This window comes from Lolium rigidum, chromosome 7 (assembly GCF_022539505.1).
Source record: "Lolium rigidum isolate FL_2022 chromosome 7, APGP_CSIRO_Lrig_0.1, whole genome shotgun sequence".
NCBI lineage: Eukaryota > Viridiplantae > Streptophyta > Magnoliopsida > Poales > Poaceae > Lolium > Lolium rigidum.
The window spans coordinates 155192313-155216878 of NC_061514.1; the positions used below are offsets into that span (position 1 = coordinate 155192313).

Consider the following 24566-nt stretch of genomic DNA (forward strand, 5'->3'; position numbering starts at 1 on the left):
ACCAGGACAGAACGTTCTAAGATAGTTTAGCTTTACTACTTACAGAAAATAGAAGATCTGGAGATTCAGGACTCAGGTCAGCATTCTTGCCTTTGCTAGTGGGATAAGGTAACTTGTGAACCAGCGCTCCACATAGCCTTCCTCTCTATGAGATAACATAGTGATCCACCCAGAATTCTTTCCAATCATCAGTTAGCACAACAAAACTTAATGCACTCTCAAAACAAAACAAACCACACACACTAACAATGAGAACCACAGATAATACGCACCTCAGCCAGGATATCCTGGACACAATATATTCCCTTTATCGAAAAAATAAAATATTCTAGGCACAAAAGCATAATGCAGTTGCTACCAAACAAATTAAACAAAAGGCAGCAAGTACATTTCATGGAAATTGTATTCAGTTACATATTCATGGACAGGACTGTTTTCTAACAATTAACAGGTTAGTGCGAGTATATTTCATCATTTTACGTATGACCTGCCAATTTTATTGCTTGACAGTTAAAATACTCCTGCATAACTCCACATATTTGATTTCTCTGGACACTGCGGATCTAGACAATTAAAATGTAGGCCTGCCATGCGATCCAAAATTTCAATTACTCACAATTCGTCAGTACATCCTGATTGTAGTTCACTTGTATTTACATTCCAATAAACATTGTGGCGGTCATCAACGAAGTAGCTTTGGGCCAGAATTTGAAGCTATCCATGAAACAATTACATGAACAAGTGCATTGACATCCTCGGGGACCTGTGTTCGTAGAATGCCAGAGTCAGTGCCAAAAGTGGTACCTACCTCCTTAGCAACAGCTTCCCATGGTGTGCCTGCTGTTAGATTTGCAAGGAGTTCACCTCCACGGTTCAATGCATCAGCCATTCCTGGTGGAACATCAGGAAGTACCTGAAGAAACAACGCATATTAGTTTCTGAAATAAGAGCCACGATTATGAAGTCTTTACTCTAGTAAACATGGGAATCTGCTGAAAGAACACCTGTTGTAATGGCAAGGCATGATCCCCAGGAAGTGACCGAATCGACATATCAAGCAGTGAGCTGATTGCAGCTTCAGAGCTGAGTACTTGTGCAAGGATAGAGGTTTCATCAATTTGATCATCTTTAAACTTTATTAGGAGGTTTCGAGAAATTCCATAGTAGGATTTTATCTGCCCAAAAGAAGTTATGAATCAGCAAGTATATAGCAGTTATATAATGACTTCACAGATGCATAACTACGTGTAGTAGTTTCAAACAGACTTCACATTTCAGACCACAAAAAATAAATAAAAATCCATCTAAAACTTCTGGATATTATGTATTGGACCAATCCTAAGATTAGAACAGTTATTTTGGAAAATTGTTAGTTTATTCTTTTCTGTGCACTAGATGTGTGAGATACAATTTTCTAAACAATAACATTCATGCTTCCTGTTAGGATAATATAGCAATTTGATGTTTGATCTGATAATTCTACTTTTCACTACTACAATAGTTAACATATATGTGATGCAGACAATTCCAAACAAAACAACATATTTACTTCTAAGATGATAATGATTTGAAGTTCTGTCTGATAATTTGGACATATATTGACAAGGATGCCTCCAATGCCATATAACACAGGAGACATTACGAAACAACATTTGTAAATTTTATCCCTATGTGATTTAATTTACTTAGTTCTATCAAGCGTTAAGTTAATAAAGGTATCATATTAGAAGGAAATTAATTTATACTTTTCACTGTTACAATAGTTTACATATATGTAATGCAAACAGCCCAAATGCTATGACACAAGAGTGTGAACATACCAGCCGCCGCGTCTCTTCTGGTTTTGGAATGAAGTCTTCCCGGCCATCTACTAAGTCCATATACAGTGGAGGAAGTTGTTGAAGTAAGGGAAGAAGTTGCTTAACAACAGGAGGGCCTAGATTCTCAAGTTGCTTAATAGCTGCTTCAGCCTGTTGTGCAATAATTATAATGACCTTAGCTTACAGGTTTAAGAATAATATCTCAAATAATCCATGATGATTAGTATCCTATCCAACATTCCTTGCTAATTGACGAAACTGCCAACGTAACCAAAATGAAGTTCTGGTACATTCAGCCATAGCAACTGAGATTACCCTTCACAGTACTGTAGCTAAATGAAAGATATATGCAAAACCAAAAAAGGAAATGAAGAAATACAGAAAGCCATAACCCAGTTAACAATTCATTATTCTACTAGTTTGGGGGTATAAAGTAAAACTGTATTGCTCAGTTAACAACTAACCCAAAAGTGAATCAAGCCATAATGACCTAAGAAGTGTGCATCTTCGAAACAACCCAATGTTGTCCAAGTGACAATTGACGATGTATGCACGGATATAAAAATAGCATCAATGCATGTAATGCCTTAAACATTAAATGTTTTGACATAGAAAACAGAGAAACACATCGTACCCCAAAACGAACTGTCGGAGACGATGTCAACTGGGATAGTATCGGACCAAAACTCTGTGCCATGGGAACAATTACAGGCGAAAACAATGGAATCGCGAGGCTTGCCTCCTGCAAAGGAAAAATAGAGAAATTACAGATAGTTTTTCTGTACTTTTGAGTAGAAGACTGCAAATTATGACAGTTAGAGGAGTAAAAAGATACTTGTCGCCACATTCGCTGTATGAAAAAGAGATGTCGTCAGAAGGTAAGTGGCCATTTTATCTTATTTTATTTTCCAAAAGTATGTTACACACAGCCATTTGTATCATTTGACGAATGACTACCGAATATAAAATAGACAGGGAAATATTGATAAGTAAAGTAATGAAACCTGATTATCTGCTTAATTTATGAGAAGTTTCAAGCTACTGCAAAAAATGGGGTTTCAGGTTGAGCATCAGTATGGACCTACACTCTAAACATGATATTTTATTTGGAAGAAAGTGTAGTAATAGTATACTAGTATCGTATTTGCTTCATTCATGAAACTCAGATGAAATAACTCCTTACAAGAGGAACATGCACCAACAAACATGGGGAAAAAACCTAAGAAACACCCCTTGGTGGGTTTTGGTTACAAACCAAACACACACAGAAACACACCTTGTTATTGAAGGCCATCAGTACGTTTCCACTTCGCTGCACAGCATATCTTGATCCTGGTACAGAAATTACCGTAAGCCACATAGTAATATACACTTAATTTAACAACTAAAAATAGAATTAAGGCTAACCAAGTATTACTTCATTGACAGTCAAAAACTTAACTGAAGTTCGATCCTGACAAAAATCTTACCGATCAGAAGATGGATGAGAGAACCCAAAGAGTGTCCGACACCAAAAGTAGGAAGGTCATTTACCTGAAAGATTCATACTTAGTATGGTGGACCAAAACCAGAGTTAATAGCTGGAGTGTACTACTTACAGGTTCAGTCAAGTTTCTCAAGCACCTGTCAAACTTGAATTGTACATCGTCTGCGATGTAGAAATGATCAAAACCGCTAGCATATGGTGTAGCAATCACCAAAGCTCCCCTGAATTTGAATATGAAAAATCAGCATTTGAAGAAGTAGGAAACCAAGAGAAAGTAGAAATGCAGCAAATCAACCAAAACTCTGTTGTAGGATATCAAGGGCTCGTAGTAGGGAACAGCTGGGAGTTACATCATGAGATCAGTTCACTATACATATTTGGCGTGTCATTGAATTCCTCTAAAATGGATAAGCATATGTTGCTTGGAAGTTGGAACCACATGATAGCTAAGTATCTAAAGATCAAATGTCGCTCTACCTTCAATACAACTAACTAACTAAGCATCTCGCTAGTTCATTCGCTCAACAGAGCAAGCATATGCTGGACAGAGTAGATTTGGTTCATTAGACATTTGCTGATCAACCTACTTTTCCGCAAGACGCTCGAGGAAGAAGCGGTACGTGACCTGCGGCGCGGCTCCAACGAAAATCCCACCAATGAAATGGACAACAAAGGAGGGGTCCGAGGACTTGGGCCTCAGCACCCACGCACCCTGCCATGACAAGCAACAGGGATCAATCCAACTAGGAGTTAACAGAAGATAATCGTGACTGAGGCTAGACCGCTAGAGCTGCGGAGACGCACCTCGATTTCGGTCCAATCTCCGGTCGAATCCCAGCCCTGGCTGGACTGCTTCGCCGCCTCCGTGATCACCCTGCACGCCGGCCGCCGCCGCAGCAAAAAATTAGACCGAGAGAGAGTGTGTGTGTAGCAGACGGGAACCGCAGAACTGTCCATCACCTACCTCTCGATCTGGGAGTAGAGCTGTATCGATCCGTCTGAAGGTGCGGCCGTGGGAGCCGGAGTGGACGGCGCCGCCCCGCGGGCCCCCTCCTTGTCCTCGGACGAGCAGCACGAGATAAGGCTCCTTCTCCTCCTGCTCCCATTTGTCGCCGCAACTCTACCGCCAGACCCCCTGAAGGAGGGGCAGGCGGAGGACGAGGAGGCGCCGGAGCCGCGTACCTGCACGGCGGACGGAGGCCGCGGAGAAGCCACCCTTATCATCTCTCGCGCTTCGTCTTCCCCGGTTCTCCCTCGCACCCCTACAGAGTTTCAGACACAGCTGCTGTAGTAATCTGTACGGAATTGGTGTTCCGTCCCCGCTTCAACTACCGCTAGAGTGAGTGCGCGGCTACTGTCACGCGGCGCACGCCTGCACCGTAGCAGCCGGCGCCGCCCGACAGCCGACGATCTCGCAGGTGACCAGACGCGGGCCGTTGGATTGGTCAACAAGAAAGTCAGCGTTGGCTTACGCCGCACACCACGCTACTCCACTACACTATCGGCTACTCCGGCCCCCACACGCTTTATAACTTCGCTCCCGCTCGTTGCTTGCGCTCGCGGCACACTCGCGAGAGCAGATCAGCGATGCGGCCGGGGGAGCGCCGGGACGGAGAGGAGGCTGCGTGCTCGAACACGGACGCTAACACCAGCAGCGCGAATGTGAGCACGAGCTCGAGCACGGCTCCGAGTAGCGCGAGGAGGAACGGCGGGGCAGCGGCGGCGATGGCCAGAGCGTGGCGGCGGAGCCGCTCCGTCTCGGGCCCGACCATCAACCTGAGCCAGGAGTACACGCTCGCCATCCAGACCAGCTCCTACAACGAGATCTGGGCCAAGATCCACGTCACCGTCGACGGGCAGCGCGTGGACGGCGGCGACGACGGCGACGACGAGGACGAGGAGGACAGGAGCACCCTCGCCGGCGTGCTCCGCCCGGACGACGCGGCGGTGGCGCGCGCGCTGCGGGACGCGCCGGACACGGAGCTCACCCGCCTCGCCGCGGACTACCTCCGCAGCACGCACCACGCGTCGCTGCTCTGCCTCTCGCTCCGGCGCGCGGTGCGCCGCGCGCGGGCGCTCTACGGGCCCATCGCGGACGTCCTCGCGCTCATCCCGCACGCGCGCCCTCTCGCCGCGCCGCACTGCGACTGCGCGTTCGACGCCTTCCTCCTGTTCGACGGAATGCCCAACCCGTTCCTGCCCCCCACATCAGACTTCGAAAACATGCACCGGAGCTTCGCTGGCCTCAAAAACCACCTCGACCACCGCCTCCTCAAGGCCCGACGAAGGCGCACACTTCTGCGGTGCGCGACGCGCGGGTCGGGCGTCTGCCTCATCGCCTGCGCAACCGCCGCTGCCATTACCGGCCTGGTGATCGCCACCCACGCCATTACCGCGTTGCTGGCCGCGGCCCCTGCCTGCGCAGCGTCGCGCGGCTCTTCCTGCTGCTCAGCGCCCGCCTGGATGAGACGCCTGCAGCAGCACATGGACCGGCTCGACGCGGCGGCCAGGGGCGCCTACGTGCTCAACAACGACGTCGACACCATTGAGCGGCTGGTGGGCAGGCTCCACGCCACCGTCGAGAGCGACAAGGTCTTGGTCCAGCTGGGGCTCGAGCGCGGGAGAGGGCAGCACCACACCATCGAGGAGGTGGTGCGCCAGCTCCGGAAGAACCATCCCAGCCTGCTGCGCCAGCTTGCCGACCTTGAGGAGCACATCTGTCTCTACTTCGCGGCCGTTAACCGTGCAAGGTTGTTCCTTGTGCACCACCTCAATGCCCAGTCTGATCCCTACGCTGAACTGCCTCTGTCGTGATTTTACTAGCAGTGCCCATTTTCAAGGATTTGGCGATCCGCTTTGTAAGGCGCCAATCAAATATACTGCAGCATGTCTGCACAAGTTTCTTAGTAATTCAAGCAAGGTTTTATGCCTTCACTGTCTATTGATTGACACAAGGTGTTCGTAGGTGTCTTTTTCATCGTCCTTTGTTCAACACTCTTTCCAGTTACTTATATGTGCCCATCTATTTTACTTCAACAAGAATTACTGTACTGGGATAATACTGTCATATGAGTCAGAATTGACTGTGCTCATTCCATTGTTGTAATCTATAAAGTTGAACGCCTGCTGTTAGAAAATCATGGTGTTACAAGCAATCTTCAAGAAATCGTTAATAGTTAACTTATCGGTCATCCTCAAAATAGTGATTAATCGCTTATCGTTCGATTAATCGATTTTATCTCGGCCATTTGTCGGTTTATTTTCTTGTAAATCCTAATGTTCGACACTAAATTTTCTATAATATGCTATGTAAAAATAATATTGCAGCATTGAACATAAGTATTACCTTGATTCCTTAAATTTGAATCAATAAGAATGAAAAATTTGAGCTAATGCATCGTTCTACAAGACAATAAGACAAAAATAGCGACTGCTACCTCGAATTTTAAAGAAACACCACAGAAAGTCGGACGAAATATCAGCCATCAGACTCAAAATCACGAAATATCGGCTATCAGACTGAAAATTGGCCAAAATATCGGTGCAACGATAAATTAGCCGATATACATAATCTTATCGGCTATCACCCGATTCATGATAAATCGGTCGATAAATCGGTATTTTGGATGATTTTTTGAATAATGGTTACAAGTCAATTGCTTCTGAAAAACTTCGGGAAGTTTTATTTTGCCCAATACTTTTTTTTTGCGAATAGGACACTGGCATTAAAAAAACATCGAACAATACAAAGCATCCAAAAAATCCGAAAATTACAACGAGGTCCTTGAGAAGCCCTTCATCTTCAATCTCTAGACTGTGTCGACAGCGCGCCGCTGCTGCCGCTCCTCCCTGAGTCGGCCTGTCGTTGTTGGTTGCGGACGGGAAGTCACCGAACGGGCCGAAAAGATCACATCCGTCCTACTGCCGATGAAGCTCCTTGACGATCCGAAGATCCCCACAGCCAGACTCAATCCTCGAAGACCACACCACACCCACAAACTTCTCGATGTCGCCGTCGAGATGGGGTTGAAGCCGGGAAAACATTATTGCATGAGGCGCTGCCACCACCACCTGAGCACCGTCCCTATAAACAAAAACCCTGAAGACGGAGAACGAAGCACCAAAAACTGGGAAACGGAGCCCTCCCGCCGACGAGAGCCACAATGCGCCGCACCTCCATAGCCCGAAGGCCACGGAGGCGGCCAAATCGGAGGCGGCCGCCGACGGGAGGCAGAGGAACCCTAATCTCTCCTCACGAGCGAAGGGGTGAAAAACGTGATATAATTGAATCACCCTTAAACTTAGAAAAGGAATTTTTTATTTTGCCCAATACTTGACATCCTTCTCAGACCAAAACTGAAGTAGAATGGTTGCTTGCACATCCCAGTGAAAGGTACACAAGGATCAGTATGTTGTGCGTGCATATTGGCAGCTGCCACAAAATACTTTAATTATTTTACTGATATTCAGTCTTCATCTGGATGTTGAAACATATATTCAACATCGATATTGCTGGCAAGTTTATATTATGGAATATTTTGGGTTGCATAGTATTATATCAAGGAATTGTGTAAGGTTATTCTTACAAAGATTGATTTGATCGAGAAAGGTTTGGTCCAAGTTTGGTGATTACATTTTTTTTACACATGTATTATCCTATTGTATGTTTCTTTCTCAGGCACACCTGATTATAGAAACAATTTGAAAGACTTAACGCTGATATGGCCCCGAATCATGATTTGAAGGATTTAGTTGTAAAGCACGGCCTTTGAAACAATAGTAATACATCTGAAGTTGTGATTTTCATAATACTATGTAAACAGTGGATGTATTCAAATCGTTTGCTGTGTGTTTGTCTGCAACTCTTGAAATGATCTAAAGGTTGGACGTTATTGCTTGCTGCTTAGGTTGTATCTGTATAGCAGATTTCTATTTCCAAACTAACCTGAAGGGAGCTGGAAAGTTATGTTCTTCTTGTGTTCTGAACTTTGCTGGTACAGTTATACTTTTAAGTACACGTAGGCATACCGTCGGCTCATTAGAGATTGGCGGATGTGGCACAATTTCATTTTTTTATTCATCTAAGTTCCATCTCCAAATACTAACGGGATCAAATTAAACGGGGTGTTATCTAGCGCGTATAAATTCGCTACTGAAGAGATCTCATCATCTATTTAACAACGTATAGCCAAAGGAAAAAATCTTCCCCCGTTGATCAACGTTTTAAGTTCCATCTCCAAATATAAGAATTGGTCCTTCAGTTACACTTTGTCTGGTATGAAACGGTGAATGATAATTTGTAACTAGATACTTCCAAATGTTTGACACATTTTTGTCTGTTGTTGTTCTATATATTTTATACACTTGGTGGTGTATTATGGTGCCACTTTGTAGTTTTCATTTCAAACATTTATTTACAACTATGTATGTAATTGTTCATTTAGTTGTTACAGTTTGTTGCTCATCTGTTCTGTAAAATCATATGTTCCCTCCGATCCATATTAAATTGTTGCGACCGCGACCAATTGAACCCGATATGGAGCGCGTGTGGAGAAAGTTGGGTGGCGGCGGCTAGGGTTGTGGATGTGTGGTGCTAGGGTTCTGTGTGAGGGGGCGATGAGCTAGCACCCCCCGTTTTTTGCGCCGGAGGCAGGCGAGGAGGCGGTGGCAAGCATTAATGTCGGCACACAGGACAAGGCGCGACAAGATGTCTCGATGCGCATCTCGGAAAACTGCAATGTCATTGCGCGGAAATTAATTAGCATCGACCAAAGGTAGGCGATGGGTGCGGGGTAACCCTGTGTGGCTGACGAGGCTGGCCCGCCACTCGTGGCGCGGGTTTCCGTTCTATCTGGCGTCCCCTGTGTAGCGCGGATGGGCTCGGGGCGTCGTACACAGTATTGGGTCGCACCGGATGAAAAAAGATTTTGGGGTGCGCGGCTGGGGGAGGTCAAATGTCCGTAGAGCCTAGATCCCTTTGGGGGATGCAGCTGGATATGGTTTCAATCTTTCGTGCTTCCTCTGTCCCAAAACAGTAGGAATAATAGTACTTCACCTGTCACAAAATATAAGAGTAAATGTAAATATTTCTGTAAAATATAGTGCAAGGATACCTTTAGAAAAAGGAAAATTCCAATTACAGAATCAAGAATCAGGCGATGAAAAATATTCTCATACTGATCCTATAAAACCCCCTTTGAATCAAAGAAGCTTTAGGAATTTAATCCTCAAAATTTTTCATAGCTTGATCAAAGAATTATGTAAAACCATTCAAACAAAATTTTATACTAGGATTTGTTTTAGGAATTTAACCCTCATAATTTTTTCATAGCTTGATCGTTTGATTCTACGATTGGAGTCTTTGTAACTTTTTTTTTCGAAAGATTGCTTTGCTCTTTATTTTGGAGAAATATTTAGATTTACTCTGCTACTACTCAAAAGAATATTTAGTTCGTTATGAGAATATTGTGAATCAGAATCCTGAATCAAAGGAGTACATCGATCTCAAAATAAAATGTGAATTTTGATTTCCAAGATCCCGTCACACAGTTTCTAGTGTAGTTAATGATGAAAAAATCATAATCATACAAATGTACTTCTGAACACAAATCTAATGGTGATCTATTATGTGTAACATAAACTATATATTGGTGAGCTAGTTATTTGTCAAAACATCATTTTAGGCAGTCAAAATACGTCTTATATTTTAGAAAGAAGGGAGTACATCTTGATTGTAAATTGCAGTCTAGACGGAGCACTTTATTTTTCTAAGAAAAATCCTAAAGTCATATAAAAATGTTCAGAATTTCTGAAAAAGGTTCGGATGCAGTCTAGACTGCGCCCTTTATTTTTTCAAAAAAAAAATCCTAAATGTAGTCTAGTTTAGGATAGGGAAACTTTTAAAAAAGGTTGCAGTCTCTTCTCGGACAGCTGAAATTTCAAACTTCAGACGGGGCCTGACACAGTACTTCAGTCCGGCTGCCACTCACAGCCATCCCATTGGACCGACCAGTGGGCCCGCTCACTTGTTTCAGGGAATCCGGTCACAGGCGGGACCCACTCCTCTGCAACGTGTGGCGCGCCCAGGTGACGGAGCCGTGAGCGAACCGTAACGGATCCGATCACCATAACCTGCGCATCCCCGGCGCCCAGCGGCCAGCGGCGAGCGGGGGTAACGTCGTCACCCTAACGCCGCCGCCGTGGCCGGGAGCGGAGCCCGCGGCGCAGCCCTAACGCCGCCATCCCATGGCCTCTTGCGGCGACGACTTCGCCCTCCTCCGTGACCCCGCTCCCCAGCCTTCCGCCCAGCCGGCCCCGCCGCAAGCCTTCTGCTTCGTCGACGCCGCCGCCGCGGGCTCCGGAGCCGGCGCCGGCCCCCTGGCGCCGGCACAGGAGGAGGGCAATCACAGCTCCGACCGCGGGAAGGCGTCCAACCACTCCAAGCGCCGGAGGGACCGCGCGGAGGAGTTCAGCGATGGGGGCGAGTACTGCTCCTACATCAGCGGCGGCGGCGGGGGCAGGAAGGGCCGAGGCGGCTCCTCGGACTACCGCAAGGACCGGGAGGAGTGGACGGACGGCGCCATCAGCAGCCTCCTCGACGCCTACACCGACCGCTTCGAGCAGCTCAACCGGGGCAACCTCCGGGGCCGGGACTGGGAGGACGTCGCCGCCGCCGTCACCGACGGCCAGGGCAAGGCCGGCGGGGGCAAGAGCGTGGAGCAGTGCAAGAACAAGATCGACAACCTCAAGAAGCGCTACAAGGTGGAGTGCCAGCGCACCTCCGGCTCCGCCTCCGTCAGCCATTGGCCCTGGTACAAGCAGATGGAGCACATTATTGGCAACTCCTCGTCGCCCGGCACCCCCAAGCCGGCGGCGGCCAGCAACGACGAGAAGCCCCGGCAACAGCAGCAGCAGCACAGCAACAAAAGGTGGCTCATTTCTACTACATCTTTCCCGTGATTGATTTGGGGATCTATTTTCTTTCTTGATATTGGGAATCTGGTGGTCGAGAGTGTGGAGACGAGCTGATGTTTACCGTCGCAGGCACCCTTCTTCCGGCACTGGCGCCCCTGCCATGGCTCCCTGTTCCAGATCAACCCCTCCCCCAAATCCGAAATGGAAAAGGGTGCTTCTCAAGATTGGGGGCACTGCATTGGCTGGAGAAGCTCCCCATAATGTTGACCCAAAGGTAGTAATTTGTCAGATATGTGTTGATCTTGTTAATTGCTGCCCTGATTTTTCTCACGCAGAACTTTGTGGTCTTGCTAGGTGATCATGCTGATTGCTAGAGAAGTTCAAGTGGCATGCCGCCACGGCATTGAGGTAAAAGTGAATACATCTACTCTAGACATCCATTTCTTAAATATGAAGGATACATGTCAAGCTAATTTTGCATTTTTTGGCCAATATAAGGTGGCTATTGTCATGGGGGGTCGGAATGTATTCTGCTCTGACACTTGGGTTGCTGCCACAGGCACTGATAGAGCTTCAACACATCCAATTGGGTAACTGTCTCGGAACCAGTTTCATTGTTATCTCAAAACCGAACATGTTCTGCTCACATACTAAGGAATCACTCTCTATATTTTACTCAATGGAGTTGTATAAATTCAGAGCTTTTCATGTTGATTTTATTCCAGTGCTCATATTGGTTCAAGACTGACCATGTCAATAATACTGCTTTGGAACTGTTCTTCACATGCCCTTTTTGTGTATCATAAATTTGTGACCAGGAATCTATGTTGTTGTATTGCAACTGCTAGTATAACTATAAATTCATAGATAGATTTCACTGAAGCCACAAATGATTAGAAGAATAGCTGGAATCTAATGTCCGTGGAGTGACTCAGCAAGCTTAAGAACTCCGAGTGCTTGTTTTAGTTTAAATTTTATTTTAGTATTAGTTGTAAACTTATCTGTATAATTCACTTATTAAACTTATCTGTATAATTCACTTATTATACAACTAGACAGTCCTTTGCGTAGGTGATCCCGAGCAAGCTGCTAGGCTTTGCTAAACCTCTTGTCCCCTTGGTTTTTAAAGTTCGGTAATTTCATGTGCCGTTGGTCCTGAGCAATAATACTCCTTTGGAACTGTTCTTCACATGCTTGTTTTTGTGTATCATAAATTTGTGACCAGGTATCTATGTTGTTGTATTGCAATTGCCAGTATAACTAATTAACTGTAAATTCATAGATTTCACTGAAGCCACAAATGATTAGAGGAATAGCCGGAATCTAGTGCCAGTGGAGTGACTCACCAAGCTTAAGAACTCTGAGTGCTTGTTTTAGTAAAATTTTATTTTAGTATTACCTTTAAACGTATTTATAAAATTCACTTATTATACAACTAGACAGTTCTTTGTGGTACGTGCTCCAGAGCAAGCTGCCAGGCTTTGTTAAACCTTTTATCCCCTTGTTTTTTAAGTTGGGTAATTATGCGTCGTTGGTTACACTGTTCTTCACATGCTCGTTTTTTGTGTATCATAATTTGTGACCAGGTATCTGTGCTGTTGTATTGCAAGTGCCAGGACAACTTTTTTTTTCGAGAGCATGCCAAGGGCCATATTTTTATAGAAGGATAGCAAACAATTTACAATAATAGCTAGACCAAGATGCAAACATCAAGACTAACCAGTTTTACTCCACACACACGCGCACCCCACAGGAGCCTAAGCCTACTCTTGCGACGCAGGTGCACTCCCTCCGGCATGTGCCAACTCCCAAAGGCAAAACTCCTCCTTGATCCATTGCACAAGCTGTCCAGCATTGCATTGATGGCTGATGTTGTTGAAGACTCTTGAGTTCCGTTGCTTCCATAGCATCCAGGCCGTAAGAATGACCATAGTATCAAAGCGCCTCCTATCTGCCTGTCTAACCCTTGCCCTTGCTGTCAGCCACCAAGGCTCCAATTGGCTATCCATCGCAGGCTCCTGGAGTTGCAAGTTTGCCTGTTGGAGACCGCCTGTAAGCACGTATAGCAAGGTTTAGGTTGGTCCTCAAGTCCATGTCGTGCTCGTCTGCCCGAGGTCCAAAGTTGGTATCTTACCGCCAGCCAAATAAAAAAATTGCACTTTGGAGTCGCGTTCGACCGCCAGATAGGATCTGCAATGCATGATTTGATCCGGCCTTGTCAGAGCATATTGTATGTCTCCTTAGCAGAGTATATGCCCGAGGCAGCACCGATCCACCCAAATTTGTTGTGATCCTCCTCGTTCCGTTGAACTCTCTGAATTCGCAGCCACAGCTAGACACACTGCCGGCATCCTTCGTCAGTAAGAGGTTGTGTAATTTTCAGTACCCAGCGGTTCTCCTGTAACGCCTCAAAGGCACGTCGGGGATTCTTTCTTCGAGTTGAGACAGCAGCAACTACAGCCGGGGCAATGTCAGCTGCAGTGAGGCCCTCGATCCATTTGTCACTCCAAAAAAAGGCATCTCTACCATTCCCTATCTGAACCTTGAACAGCCCTTGAAATATGGCAGTGGCATTTTCGTCTTGCAAGGATGGAAGACCTTGCCACGGTCTAGACGGGTCTGTTCGCTTGAGCCAGTCCCAGCGGGCTCTGAGGGCTAACCCTAGCAGGTGCAAATCCTTTACTCCGTGACCACCGAAGCACTTAGGCTGACAGATTGCATCCCAGGACACTAAACACTGACCCCCACGAACCTGCTTTTTACCAGTCCAAAAGAAAGCTCTGATTGCCTTCACAATTTCCTCCAACATCCAGACCGGGGCGTTAGGAACCAGAAGTTGGTGGATCGGCCTTGCCATGATCACTCAGTTGATCAGGATGAGGCGCCCAGCTCTAGCAATCAATCCTCGCTGCAAGGCCGGCAAGAAATTGAGGGCTCTATCTAATACTGGTTGCCGCTGGTCCTTAGTCAGAGGCCGGATCGCAAGCTGCAGCCCGAGGTATTTGATTGGAAAATCTGCAATGGCGCATCCAAGAACTGTACTGACCATGGTGGGATCCTCCTCACTTCCTCTGATGAGAGTCGCCGTCGTCTTACTGTAATTGACATGCAACCCTGATGCTTCTCCAAAGATTCTGAATATCTCCTTGATTGCCCTTAGCTCATGCTCCAGGGGTTTAACGAAAACCACTACATCATCAGCATACAAAGAGATTCCTTGCAAGGGCGAGATACCTGCAGGATTCTCGAAAATCTGTCAATGCGCTTCCTCTGTGACTGCAGCTATCAGAACCTCCATGCAAAGCCACGAATAGCATGGGAGAGATCGGAGTGCCAGTACAACTAAAGTCATAGATGTCACTGCAACCACACATGATTAGAGAAATAGCTGGAATCTAGTGTCAGTGGTGTGACTCACCAAGCTTAAAAACTTTGAGTGCTTGTTTTAGTTAAAAATTTATTTTAGTATTGCCTGTAAACTTATTTGTATAATTCACTTATTATACAACTAGACAGCCCTTTGTGCCAGGTGATCCCGAGCAAGCTACCAGGCTTTGTTAAACCTTTTATCCCCTTGGTTTTTAAGTTGGGTAATTTCATGTGTCGTTGGTCGTGAGCAATGTATTCTTTGATCTTTACTAGGTACAATCCTTAGCTGTAGGCTGTGGCAAGTACAGAACAGGATATTGTTTGATCTTCTTCATTTCAACCCTCATATTGTTTCAGTGTTGTTAGCTTGGTTTGTATTTGTGTGTTTCAGCAGGCAATTAAGCATTGTCATCTGTAATTTCTTACTGCCTCTGTTCCAGAGTTTTTGCCTTGGCCGTCAGTTGGAATAAGTTGAATCTCTGTATATTAGCTGGCGACAATCTTTTCTGAACGGAGGGAGTAATTAATAACGACCAATAGAGCTCAGCTTCACATTTCTTCATCTTATTCTTACTTTAACATCTTCAGCCAGAAAACATGAGTTTTCTCCTGCTTAGCATAAGGCCTGAGTTACACGTTTCCTGTGGATCCTAGCTATCCTTCTGTGCTATTAAGAATGTATCATGATGTTACATATGTATGTACTAATACTGCTCTTAAAAAAATTCAGAATGATGGCAGCAGTGATGAATGCCGTATTGCTCCAAGCTTCACTAGAAAAGATAGGTGTGGACACACGAGTCCAAACTGCACTGATGATGCAAGAGGTTGCAGAACCGTACATAAGGCGGCGCGCCATACGCCATCTTGAAAAAGGAAGGGTTGTTATCTTTGGTGGAATTGGTGCTGGTATAGGAAATCCACTTTTCACAACAGATACAGCTGCTGCACTGAGAGCTTCTGAAAGTATGTCAGTGAATCCTCTCCCAACCCTCTGCCTGTTCTTTCTAAAGGCTTGTTCTTAGCTCTTGTTCAATATTTAGCTTGCACTTGCATCTTTACTTCCTTATATGTGTATCTTTTTCCTTTTTTTTCTATGAGAAACAGAATATTAGCTATTATGGAGAGTTAATCTAACCAGATGTGTTGTCAACCAGTCAATGCAGATGTTGTCCTTAAAGGTGTCGCTGGAGATGCTGAATATGGTTGTCCTCCCAGGAGCAACAGCAGTGCACTATTTGAGCACATCTCATTTAGGGAGTTAGCAGCAAGAGGGACCAGCAAGATGGATATGACAGCAGTCACATGTTGCGAGGAGAACAATATTCCTGGTTAGTTTAGTTTCTCCATTAATTCATCATAACAAAGTTTTGTCGGTGCATTCTTGGGCAGTGTAGATGAGATGATTTTTGTGTGTTTGTTTCTTGCAGTTGTCATCTTTAACATATTAGAGCCTGGTAACATCTCCAAAGCTATTTGTGGCGATCAAGTAGGTACATTGGTTGACCAATCAGGAAGGATCACTTAACTTACGAGGCAGATTAGCTTTGTTGTAGCTTCGGGGCATTCCTATTCCCCTGAGGCGGCATGCATCTTCTTCGATTGCATGGATTTGTTTGGATGGGAGAATGAGGGTTATGTTCCTTAGAGAGAAGACCTACACCTTGATTTGAACGAGGTGCTTTGTTGTGTAATATCTGTTGTAGCGGTTCTGCCATGAGAAGTTTATTTATTTGTAGTATCTATTTGTATTGTGGTCGCTAGTTTAGTTCAGGAGGCTTGGGTGAAGTAAGTATTTATGCCTGCATAGGGACCCAGGCCAAATCACCAGAATGTAGTGTTGTAACTTGTAACAATGTTGTTTGAGCTGTAGTGTTGTAACTTGTAACAATGTTGTTTGAGCTGTAGTGGTTGTGCTGAAAAAAGATATTTTGCCTCATTTCTTGCCCTGATTGAGTGATGACTGCCCAGCAAGTGTGCTCTTGTGATGTTGCCTTCTGGGAAGCAACATGGGTATCCATTTTCTTCTGAGAAAAAGACATCAGCTATTGTATAAATGCAAAACCCGGCTGTGGAAAAATGTCTTTTTCACATCTAATATTACCAGCTAGCTAGCCGATGATGCAGTACTGTGGACTGTGTCATGCTGAGAGCTGAAGTATCATTGGTTTTAATAAATACTAACGCCTTTTACTGAATTCAACTTCTTGATTTTGCTGTGGCCTGTGGCAGTGTGTGGTTCATTACATATCTATCTACATAGCACCAACCTGGCATTCTAAACTACTCGAACCATAGTGTGGTATCGCTGAAATTCATAAATGAATTTTTGGAGATAATTTCGGCTGCTATTTAATCTTTTGTTAGCTGTCCAGTGCTCTGTAGTTGACTGCAAGATTTTGGCCCGGAAGAACGTGGGGTGGTATCTGCAGTCCATGTCGGCACATCGCTCTTCGTGGAAGTGCCGGGATATATTCAGTGAATCCACATAGTTTCCTGTTTCCCTTTCCAACTTGGCCACTTGCATATAAGATCCATACAAGCCCAGTCAATCTCTCCTACATGCATCCATAATTAGATACTACAAAATTCAATAGTATACACAAGCTATCTGTTGCCCGAAGCAATCTTTAACTTCCTGGACACAGTCTTGGAACGAACTATCCTAATCACCCAGCCATTTTAAAGTATCTAGATCTGGCGTGCCCGAGCGGATCAGGTGTTCACGCCTAAACAATGAGATTACCCGAGTACCAACACGCCAACGGTCTTATCCTCTGAAGCTCTCGACGTGCCAGACCACTCCGAGAAATGGACGAAGGTGGGCAATGGCAGCTTGCTACTACATGGTTGGCCAGAATGGCATGTAGCGCAGCCAAGCTGGTGGCTCGCCTGCTGCCGTAGGGGTCTGGATGTCACCGCCGGCCCTGCTTGCTCCGGCAGAGGAGCAGGAAGATGAGGCGGCGATGGCACTCTCCGACGAAGACCTGGGGCACAGGAAGAAGCTCCGGGACCCTAGCTCCATCACCTTCTCCCTCGGGTCCAGACCTGAGCAATTAGTCCAAAACAATTTGCATGATCAGTGAAGGATTACAAGTTACAACTTACAGACCAATACTTATGCTCATTAATTTCGCCCTGTGCTAGTACTGTTTAGATTAGAAAAGGTTCAATGGTGGTTGAGATCGACTTGACACTGTTAATGGGGATTATAACGTTTGAGAGAGACAGAAAAAAGACTCATTGACGCATGGGCCCGGGGGTATTGGTTGCTGAATATGTTGACGGGGGGGGGGGGGGGGGTTCTGATGAAATGGTCTGGTCAATATAGATAGCTTTTCTGAAATCAACTTCATATCACCAGCTTGGGCAATACTATTTGGGTTTGACATGGCCCAGTTTGAAAAATCTGTGGTTCAATTCTGGAAGAAAGACCACTCAAAAATCAAAATTTTGGAAGAAAGAAAAGAGAGTACTGTCTCCAGGTGCAAGAAACATACTCTCCAAGCAGAACTGGGAGTAGTGCAGGCCGAAGACCGCCGGGTCGGCCGACGGCAGCAGGGGCCGCCTGCCTTCCTTGACGTAGAGCTTCACGGCGGCGGCCACGAGGTCCGCCACGCTCCACTCCGCCGGCGCCATCACGTGCAGCGGCCACATGCTCCGCAGCACCGCCACGCTCACCAGCACCTTGCTCGGCGTCTTCCGGGCCGCCGCCGGCTCCGGCACGCTCTCCGCGGCGCGGAAGCTCCTGCCCCTCATGCCGGCGAGCAGGTCCGGCTGCGTCTTGGGCCTCTGCTTGGGCAGCTGGTGCCGCTGCTCCGCCCCGCGGCCGTGGAACGACGCCGACCGCTGCCCCGGGCCTCGCAGCAGCTCCCGTCCAAGACCTGCCTCATGTCTCTGCCGGTCGCCGGAGCAGCCCTTCTCGAAGGAGGGCACATGAGGAGGCATCCTGAGCGCTGGTGTGGTGGATGATCGGCAGCAACTGCAGCAGAGCAGCTCCGGATTGACCTCCGGGCGATCAGACGGCGAGAGAGCGGATCACCGTTGCCGGCGGCAGGGTGCACGTGCGCCGGACGGCGAGGTTGTCGTTGGAGAGCAGAGCATGCCCTGTGCAGCTACAGGTGATCCTACGGCCATATAAGGGCGGGGCGAGACGAAGGCTGAGTAGAGCCGCAATTAAAGCTAGGGAGTAGAACTAGAACCGAACTTCCAAATCGAAGGTGAGAAGTACAATCAAAGCGAGAAGAACCAACTGGCCAGTGACTTGTACCGGAGGAAAGGCGAGAACGGCACGGAAGATATATAAGTACCACATGGAACCATTCTAACCATTTGCGTGTCAATAATTGGAGTATCGAGCACCTCTCTCGCCCACAAGTTAAATTCCCTTTTATTTAGTGACGGTCACCACTAGCGGCCTTTTCTTAATCAACAATATTCTAAATAACGCAGCAATGAAAATGAAAAGATAGAGTTGTCATTCATTACTACAATATTAAATGAAAAACACTATTATTTCACCGGCTGAAGCATCAGCCCCCCTTGGTGACCTATCTTTCTTATCTACATGCAACGTTTTAACCTAACTTTTTCTTCTCTAGTGCGTCGTGCTACCCCTCGCCATGCCTTCCGACGGCCGGTGCTCCACTGCACAACTCCCGCGCCGCCGCTGCTCCTTGGACATCCTCTGTCAACCGGTGGTGCACCGCACAAATCCCACACCTTCGCTACAGCTCTCGCCCTCCGCCCACTAGTGTACCTTTGTGCCCTTCGTCGGCAGCAACTCCTCCAACCCCACTGCCTATGCTGCTCCTCGGCCGGTCATTGCCTCCTTTCTCATCTAGTTTACATCTTTGTTGTTGTTGCCTAGGGTGTAGGTCAGAGTAATGACGACCGCCATGCATGATGTTGTATCAGAGAAGAGAATGCCAACTAGCGGGATTCTATGTCGACGACACCCGATCGGACCCTAAAGGGACTCTGGCAAGTCCGATTCGTTGCGCATGAGGTCATGGACTGGCAAGCTCAGTTATGGTGGATATAAGTTATTTTGAGAAATTTTCATGTTGCGAAAGATGTTTTGAAATGCTACACGACTACTATTTTGTTGTTGTGGACCCACAAGTATATTGTTGCAATGATTTATGGGGTGTATATATACTACAAATAGATTTCCCCAATGCTTCATAGATTTTCACGCGACGTTGGATCCGTCTGGCACATATGTTCGATGAGCTCATTTCTTTTATGTTTCAAATGGTGAAACGCCTTTTCATGTTTTGCTTTAAATGTATAAATGGACATTCGTTGCATACATTGTTGCTTCCTGCTGCACTACTATGTGTCTAAAATGTTATAACATTTTTTTTGCTATACTTTGCAGGTTTTTACAGCTTCACCAGAAAATGTTGCAAAATGATTTTGCATTTACGAAGAATGTACACCTCGGAACTTTTGCGAAAAAGAAAACCGTTTCCATGCAAGAATTTGACATGCACATGTGGAAATACTGTGTACACTAAAAACCGACACAGAGATCGTGATTTGGGCCTACCCCGATGTGCCTCATCGGGTAGGGTTCTTTCATTTATATAGTGTACAGAGTATGTATTACAATCGTATACATATACATATAGGGAAACTATTCTAACACCCTCCCTCAGTCTCAACTAGGGAAAGGTTGAGATTGCGCTTACAATGCTCATACAACGGTAAGGGGAGAGGCTTAGTAAAAATACCAGCAACTTGATCTTTTTAAGAGATTGTTATCACCAGAATTTGACCGAGTCAGAGGTGGGCCGCGATCAAGATGGGCTTAATGATTATATACGGAAGAAATACGTGAATCGGCCTTATATGCAAAGTTTGGGCTAGTTTGCCCTTGTATCTGTAACATATTAGATTACGTGTCGGTTAGTTAGAGTTTTACCCGTGCACGGTTAGGTGCACGCTTGAATTAGAAAGTCCCTTGGACTATAAATATGTATCTAGGGTTTATGGAATAAACAACAACCAACGTTCAACACAATCAATCTCGGCGCATCGCCAACTCCTTCGTCTCGAGGGTTCTTCCGGTAAGCACCATGCTGCCTAGATCGCATCTTGCGATCTAGGCAAAGACAAGCTTATTACGTTGTTCATGCGTTGCTCGTGCTGAAGCCTTTTTGATGGCGAGCAACGTAGTTATCTTAGATGTGTTAGGGTTATCATTGTTCTTCGTATCATATGTTGTCGTAGTGCAACCCTTATACATCTAGCCGCCCTTACACCTATCTTAGGTGTAGGGGCGGCACCCCGCTTGATCATTGTTTAGTAGATCCGATCCGTTACGGTTGTTCCTTGTTCTTCAGGGATTAGTTTAATATCCACAATAGTTAGGCCTTACAAAGGGTTGGAGGATCCAGCGGCGTGTAGGGTGTAGTTTGCTAGCCCTAGACAGGATGTTCCGGGGATCAACCTCGTGTTGGTTTTTAGGCCCCGTCTAGGATCGGCTTACGATCACCGTACGCGAGCGCGAGGCCCAATCGTGAGTAGGATGATCCGATTATGCGGTGAAAACCCTAAATCGTCGTAGATCGCTTTAGCTTTATCTTGATCAAGCAGGACCACCATATATTCGTACACCTCGTGCGAATCATGGGTGGATCGGCTCTTTGAGCCGATTCACGGACAGCTCGAGAGCCGATCGAGGCTCGTATTTAACGTTTACGTGTATGCCATACGAGAAACTAAGCGAGGCATCATCCAACACCTTCCCCGACTGGGTATAGGTCGGGTGGCACGCCCTTGCGACAAGCATCGGACGTGTGACCGGAAGGCTTTGCGGGCCGTCGTTCGAGGGACCGGGGCCAGCCGCAGCCCTAGTTGTTCCCGGCTCTACGGTGTTGCTGGGCCGCTGCCCGCCGGTGGGTTTCTCGACCGCAACACATTCGGCACGCCCGGTGGGACAATCTTCGACGTCCACCGCATCGCCATCTACATCCGAGATGGCGGAAAGCACTCCGGCCAAGTACGAGGATCCGACCGACGAGCTCAAGAAGAAGCATGACGAGATCAAGGCGGTCCTCGAAGCCGACCTCATCGGCTCTTTCCACGTAACCCGCTCCCACGGCATCGGGTGGAAGGGGTTCTCACCTGAAGGCGCGCTCGATGGAGTGGACCCGTCCACCCCGTCGAAGTACGCACCAGGTCGCCGCGTCGGAGATCAACTTCATGGTGGCTCATTCGCTGCACCGCCACTCTGAGAGCCTGGTGAACACTTTGGAGCGTGTCGCTCTGCGCGTGATCCAGGAAATCATGAGCCATCAGTACCCTCTGTCAGGACCAGCTCGTGGGACCTATCAAGGAGAGGTGCCACTCCAGTCCCGTCCACCGCTGCCATGCGCATTGGCAGCACCGGAAGTGCCGAGTTCACCGGCATACGCCGTCGACATGGCGGAAGATAGGTACCCTGGGAGGTGCCAGCCAGGACACTTGTTCAACATCAACATGGTAGAACTTGGGTACCGCCCTGGTAAGGGTAGTGATGAGGGCAGCTGCTCTCATAGCAAAGACACAGAGGAAGCCGCTCCACGCGATCGGCTCCGCCACGACGGCAAGCGCTACGTCACAGAGGGAGAAGTGACATAGGCATCCCAAATGGGCCTGCCGAATATAGTACCCGGGGTTTATTGAAGGCCCACTACCCGAAGAATAAGAAGATTCGGAAGCCCAAGATGTATTTAAGGAAAAGATAGAGTTGTAATAGGAGATGTTATTTGTAATCCGGCGGGATGAGTTAGAAACCGTCCCGGACTCGTAACTTGTACAAAACGAAACCCTCGGCTCCACCTCTTATATAAAGGGGGAGTCGAGGGACGAGGAGATCATCGAATCATTGTCTGCAAACCCTAGTTTTCATATTCGTCGAGTACTTTTCGGCTGAAACCTTCGAGATCCACTTGCCCTCTACTTCTAACTAAACCCTAGCCTACAATCCATAGGCATTGATAAGTTAATCCCTTGTCAATTGGCGCCGTCTCGTGGGAATTAGAGGCGTAAGGATCCGATCTCGATGGCACGTTCAAGATCTTCGACATCGTCAACCGGAAGCAACACTATGGATCGAGGTAAACAGATCGCTGCTGGTCTTGTTGATTTTGTTCCTCACCCACCCTCCCGTTTGGATGCATATGCGATCCGGCGGAGCCCTTGGAGATGAAGTTCGGAAGGTTCCACTTTCGCGTCGAGAAGGAAGGATCGTATCGTGTCGAAATTCCGATTTCGTCGGGATCGTCGGTGGTCGATTCTGATTTTTCAAGCTATGCATCGTCAACTGAGTCAGAAGAAGAAACTTCAGCAACACGTTACGTCAAGCATCGGAGCAAGAGAGAAACTCGCCAAGATCTTCGACAACGCATCGTTTGAATCATCTCGCGGACTCATATATAAGCGATGGCTCAAGCGATGTCGACTAGCTACGACTTCATCGACAAATCTCTCACAAGGGGCAAGGTCTTCATCAATCTCAACAATGATGTCACCGAACCCAACATAGATCTAAGTACAAAGTATCATCGATTTATGCTATCGAAAATCAAGAGGAAACATCGGAGGCTTTCGACGAGTTGGGAAATCCTTTTGTCGATCCCTCGGATCTAAGGAGAGGTATGGGCACTAAATATGTCGGGCCCACACCACGCGTCGAGTCCAACTTCCACGAGCAGCTCTGGGATAGAGCGGCAAAAGCCATAGATGGTTCGTAACCAATGACGACAACAGCTACAACTCAAGAACCGCAAGCTTACCAATATATGCTCGCACGAACCGCCCGAGAAATAGAAAACAGACATGACTGAGTTGAACGAGAGAAAGGAGGCAGCTTCGCATCCAGCAGAGAAGGGCAGATCTAAGTGGACAATCTAGAGTTTCGGGTGATAGCCACAGGGAGGCTCGGAACAGAGGAAGATCAAGGTTACAACACATACCCGGCGTAAAGAGAGTTCTTGGTTCAAAACCTCGACATGTCTTTTATGTCGATAGATACAAGAGGAAATATTATCCCTAAGACACCGTAAGCCGGGTATATGGCGACACAAGCTTACATCCTTGCATCCAAGCCACCCCCGGAGATCCAAGGGAAACATTATACAACATGGCATTGGCAGGGGTTGGAGCTATGGGGACAGCGTTCGTAGCAACGCCTCCCGAAGAAGCGGCAAGGCAAAATAGTCCACGACCTGCGGCAGCAACGGTGGCAGCTCCGGAAGGACCAAGTAGAGCAAGAGATACAGGAGCACAAGCAAGGGTCGATAGAGCGAGGCAAAGCAGAAGAGATCATCGGCAGTCCCCGGAGCTTATTGACGAGGATATGTGCGGTCTACCGTGCTTCACGAGAAGAGTCCGAAAACTCGAGTCCCCTCAGGATTCAAGTTACCCGATCACTTCAAAAAGTTCGACGGCTCGCAAGATCCGGAGGATCGGCTAATTGATTACCTCGAGACGGTGAAGCTAACTCGGAGGAACTAGAGCAACAGCCATGCAAAGTATTCAGGTGCACTTAAGTGGAGCCGCACGATCTTGGATCAAAAAACTTCCGCCAGGATCCATCGACAGCTGGGAAAGTTTCGAGGACGTATTCGTCAAGAACTTCAGGTCCACATGCAAGAAGCCTGCGTCGTTAGAAGAGCCGAGGGCGTGTCGACAAAAGCCAGATGAATCAATGAGAAAATATATCCAAAGGTGGAACATCATAAAAAACTCGGCAGAAAATATATCTGACGAGAGAGCAATAGATGCGTTTGTCGCAAATCCCGACAAAATACAAGCCATAGTAACAATGAGGAAGCCAACGAAGTTGAAAGAAATACAGCAGCTAACTGGGCGAGTCGCAGCTTTGAGCAGATTCGTCGCCAGGTTAGGAGAAAAAGCGTTACCATTTTATGCGCCGATAAAACAAGGAGATAAATTCCAGTGGGAATGAAGAGGCCGATAGAGCT

At 46.9% G+C, this 24566-nt stretch overlaps 4 protein-coding genes across 4 annotated transcripts; 2 read left to right on the top strand and 2 right to left on the bottom strand.

Moving 5' to 3' along the window:
* Window positions 1-564: 564 nt before the first annotated feature.
* On the bottom strand, window positions 565-4530 carry LOC124676803. Its single transcript, XM_047212829.1, has 10 exons — window positions 4271-4530; window positions 4111-4180; window positions 3894-4018; window positions 3419-3527; window positions 3290-3353; window positions 3097-3152; window positions 2455-2562; window positions 1821-1970; window positions 1005-1175; window positions 565-913 (listed from the first exon to the last, which is right to left on the bottom strand). The coding sequence occupies exons 1-10, from the start codon at window positions 4528-4530 to the stop codon at window positions 683-685; spliced, it is 1344 nt and encodes a 447-aa protein (XP_047068785.1). The 3' UTR covers window positions 565-682.
* Window positions 4531-4893: 363 nt separating this feature from the next.
* Window positions 4894-6120, top strand: LOC124672169 (UPF0496 protein At3g19330-like). Its single transcript, XM_047208443.1, has one exon. The coding sequence runs from the start codon at window positions 4894-4896 to the stop codon at window positions 6118-6120; it is 1227 nt and encodes a 408-aa protein (XP_047064399.1).
* A 4431-nt stretch (window positions 6121-10551) lies between these two features.
* Window positions 10552-16549, top strand: LOC124672170. The gene is made up of 7 exons (XM_047208444.1): window positions 10552-11234; window positions 11350-11494; window positions 11575-11628; window positions 11719-11810; window positions 15320-15555; window positions 15747-15920; window positions 16020-16549. Exons 1-7 carry the CDS (start codon window positions 10552-10554, stop codon window positions 16115-16117), a joined length of 1482 nt encoding a protein of 493 aa, XP_047064400.1. The 3' UTR covers window positions 16118-16549.
* Window positions 16550-17061: 512 nt separating this feature from the next.
* Window positions 17062-18872, bottom strand: LOC124678889. Its single transcript, XM_047214743.1, has 2 exons — window positions 18090-18872; window positions 17062-17637 (listed from the first exon to the last, which is right to left on the bottom strand). The coding sequence occupies exons 1-2, from the start codon at window positions 18535-18537 to the stop codon at window positions 17432-17434; spliced, it is 654 nt and encodes a 217-aa protein (XP_047070699.1). The 5' UTR covers window positions 18538-18872; the 3' UTR covers window positions 17062-17431.
* Window positions 18873-24566: the final 5694 nt, after the last annotated feature.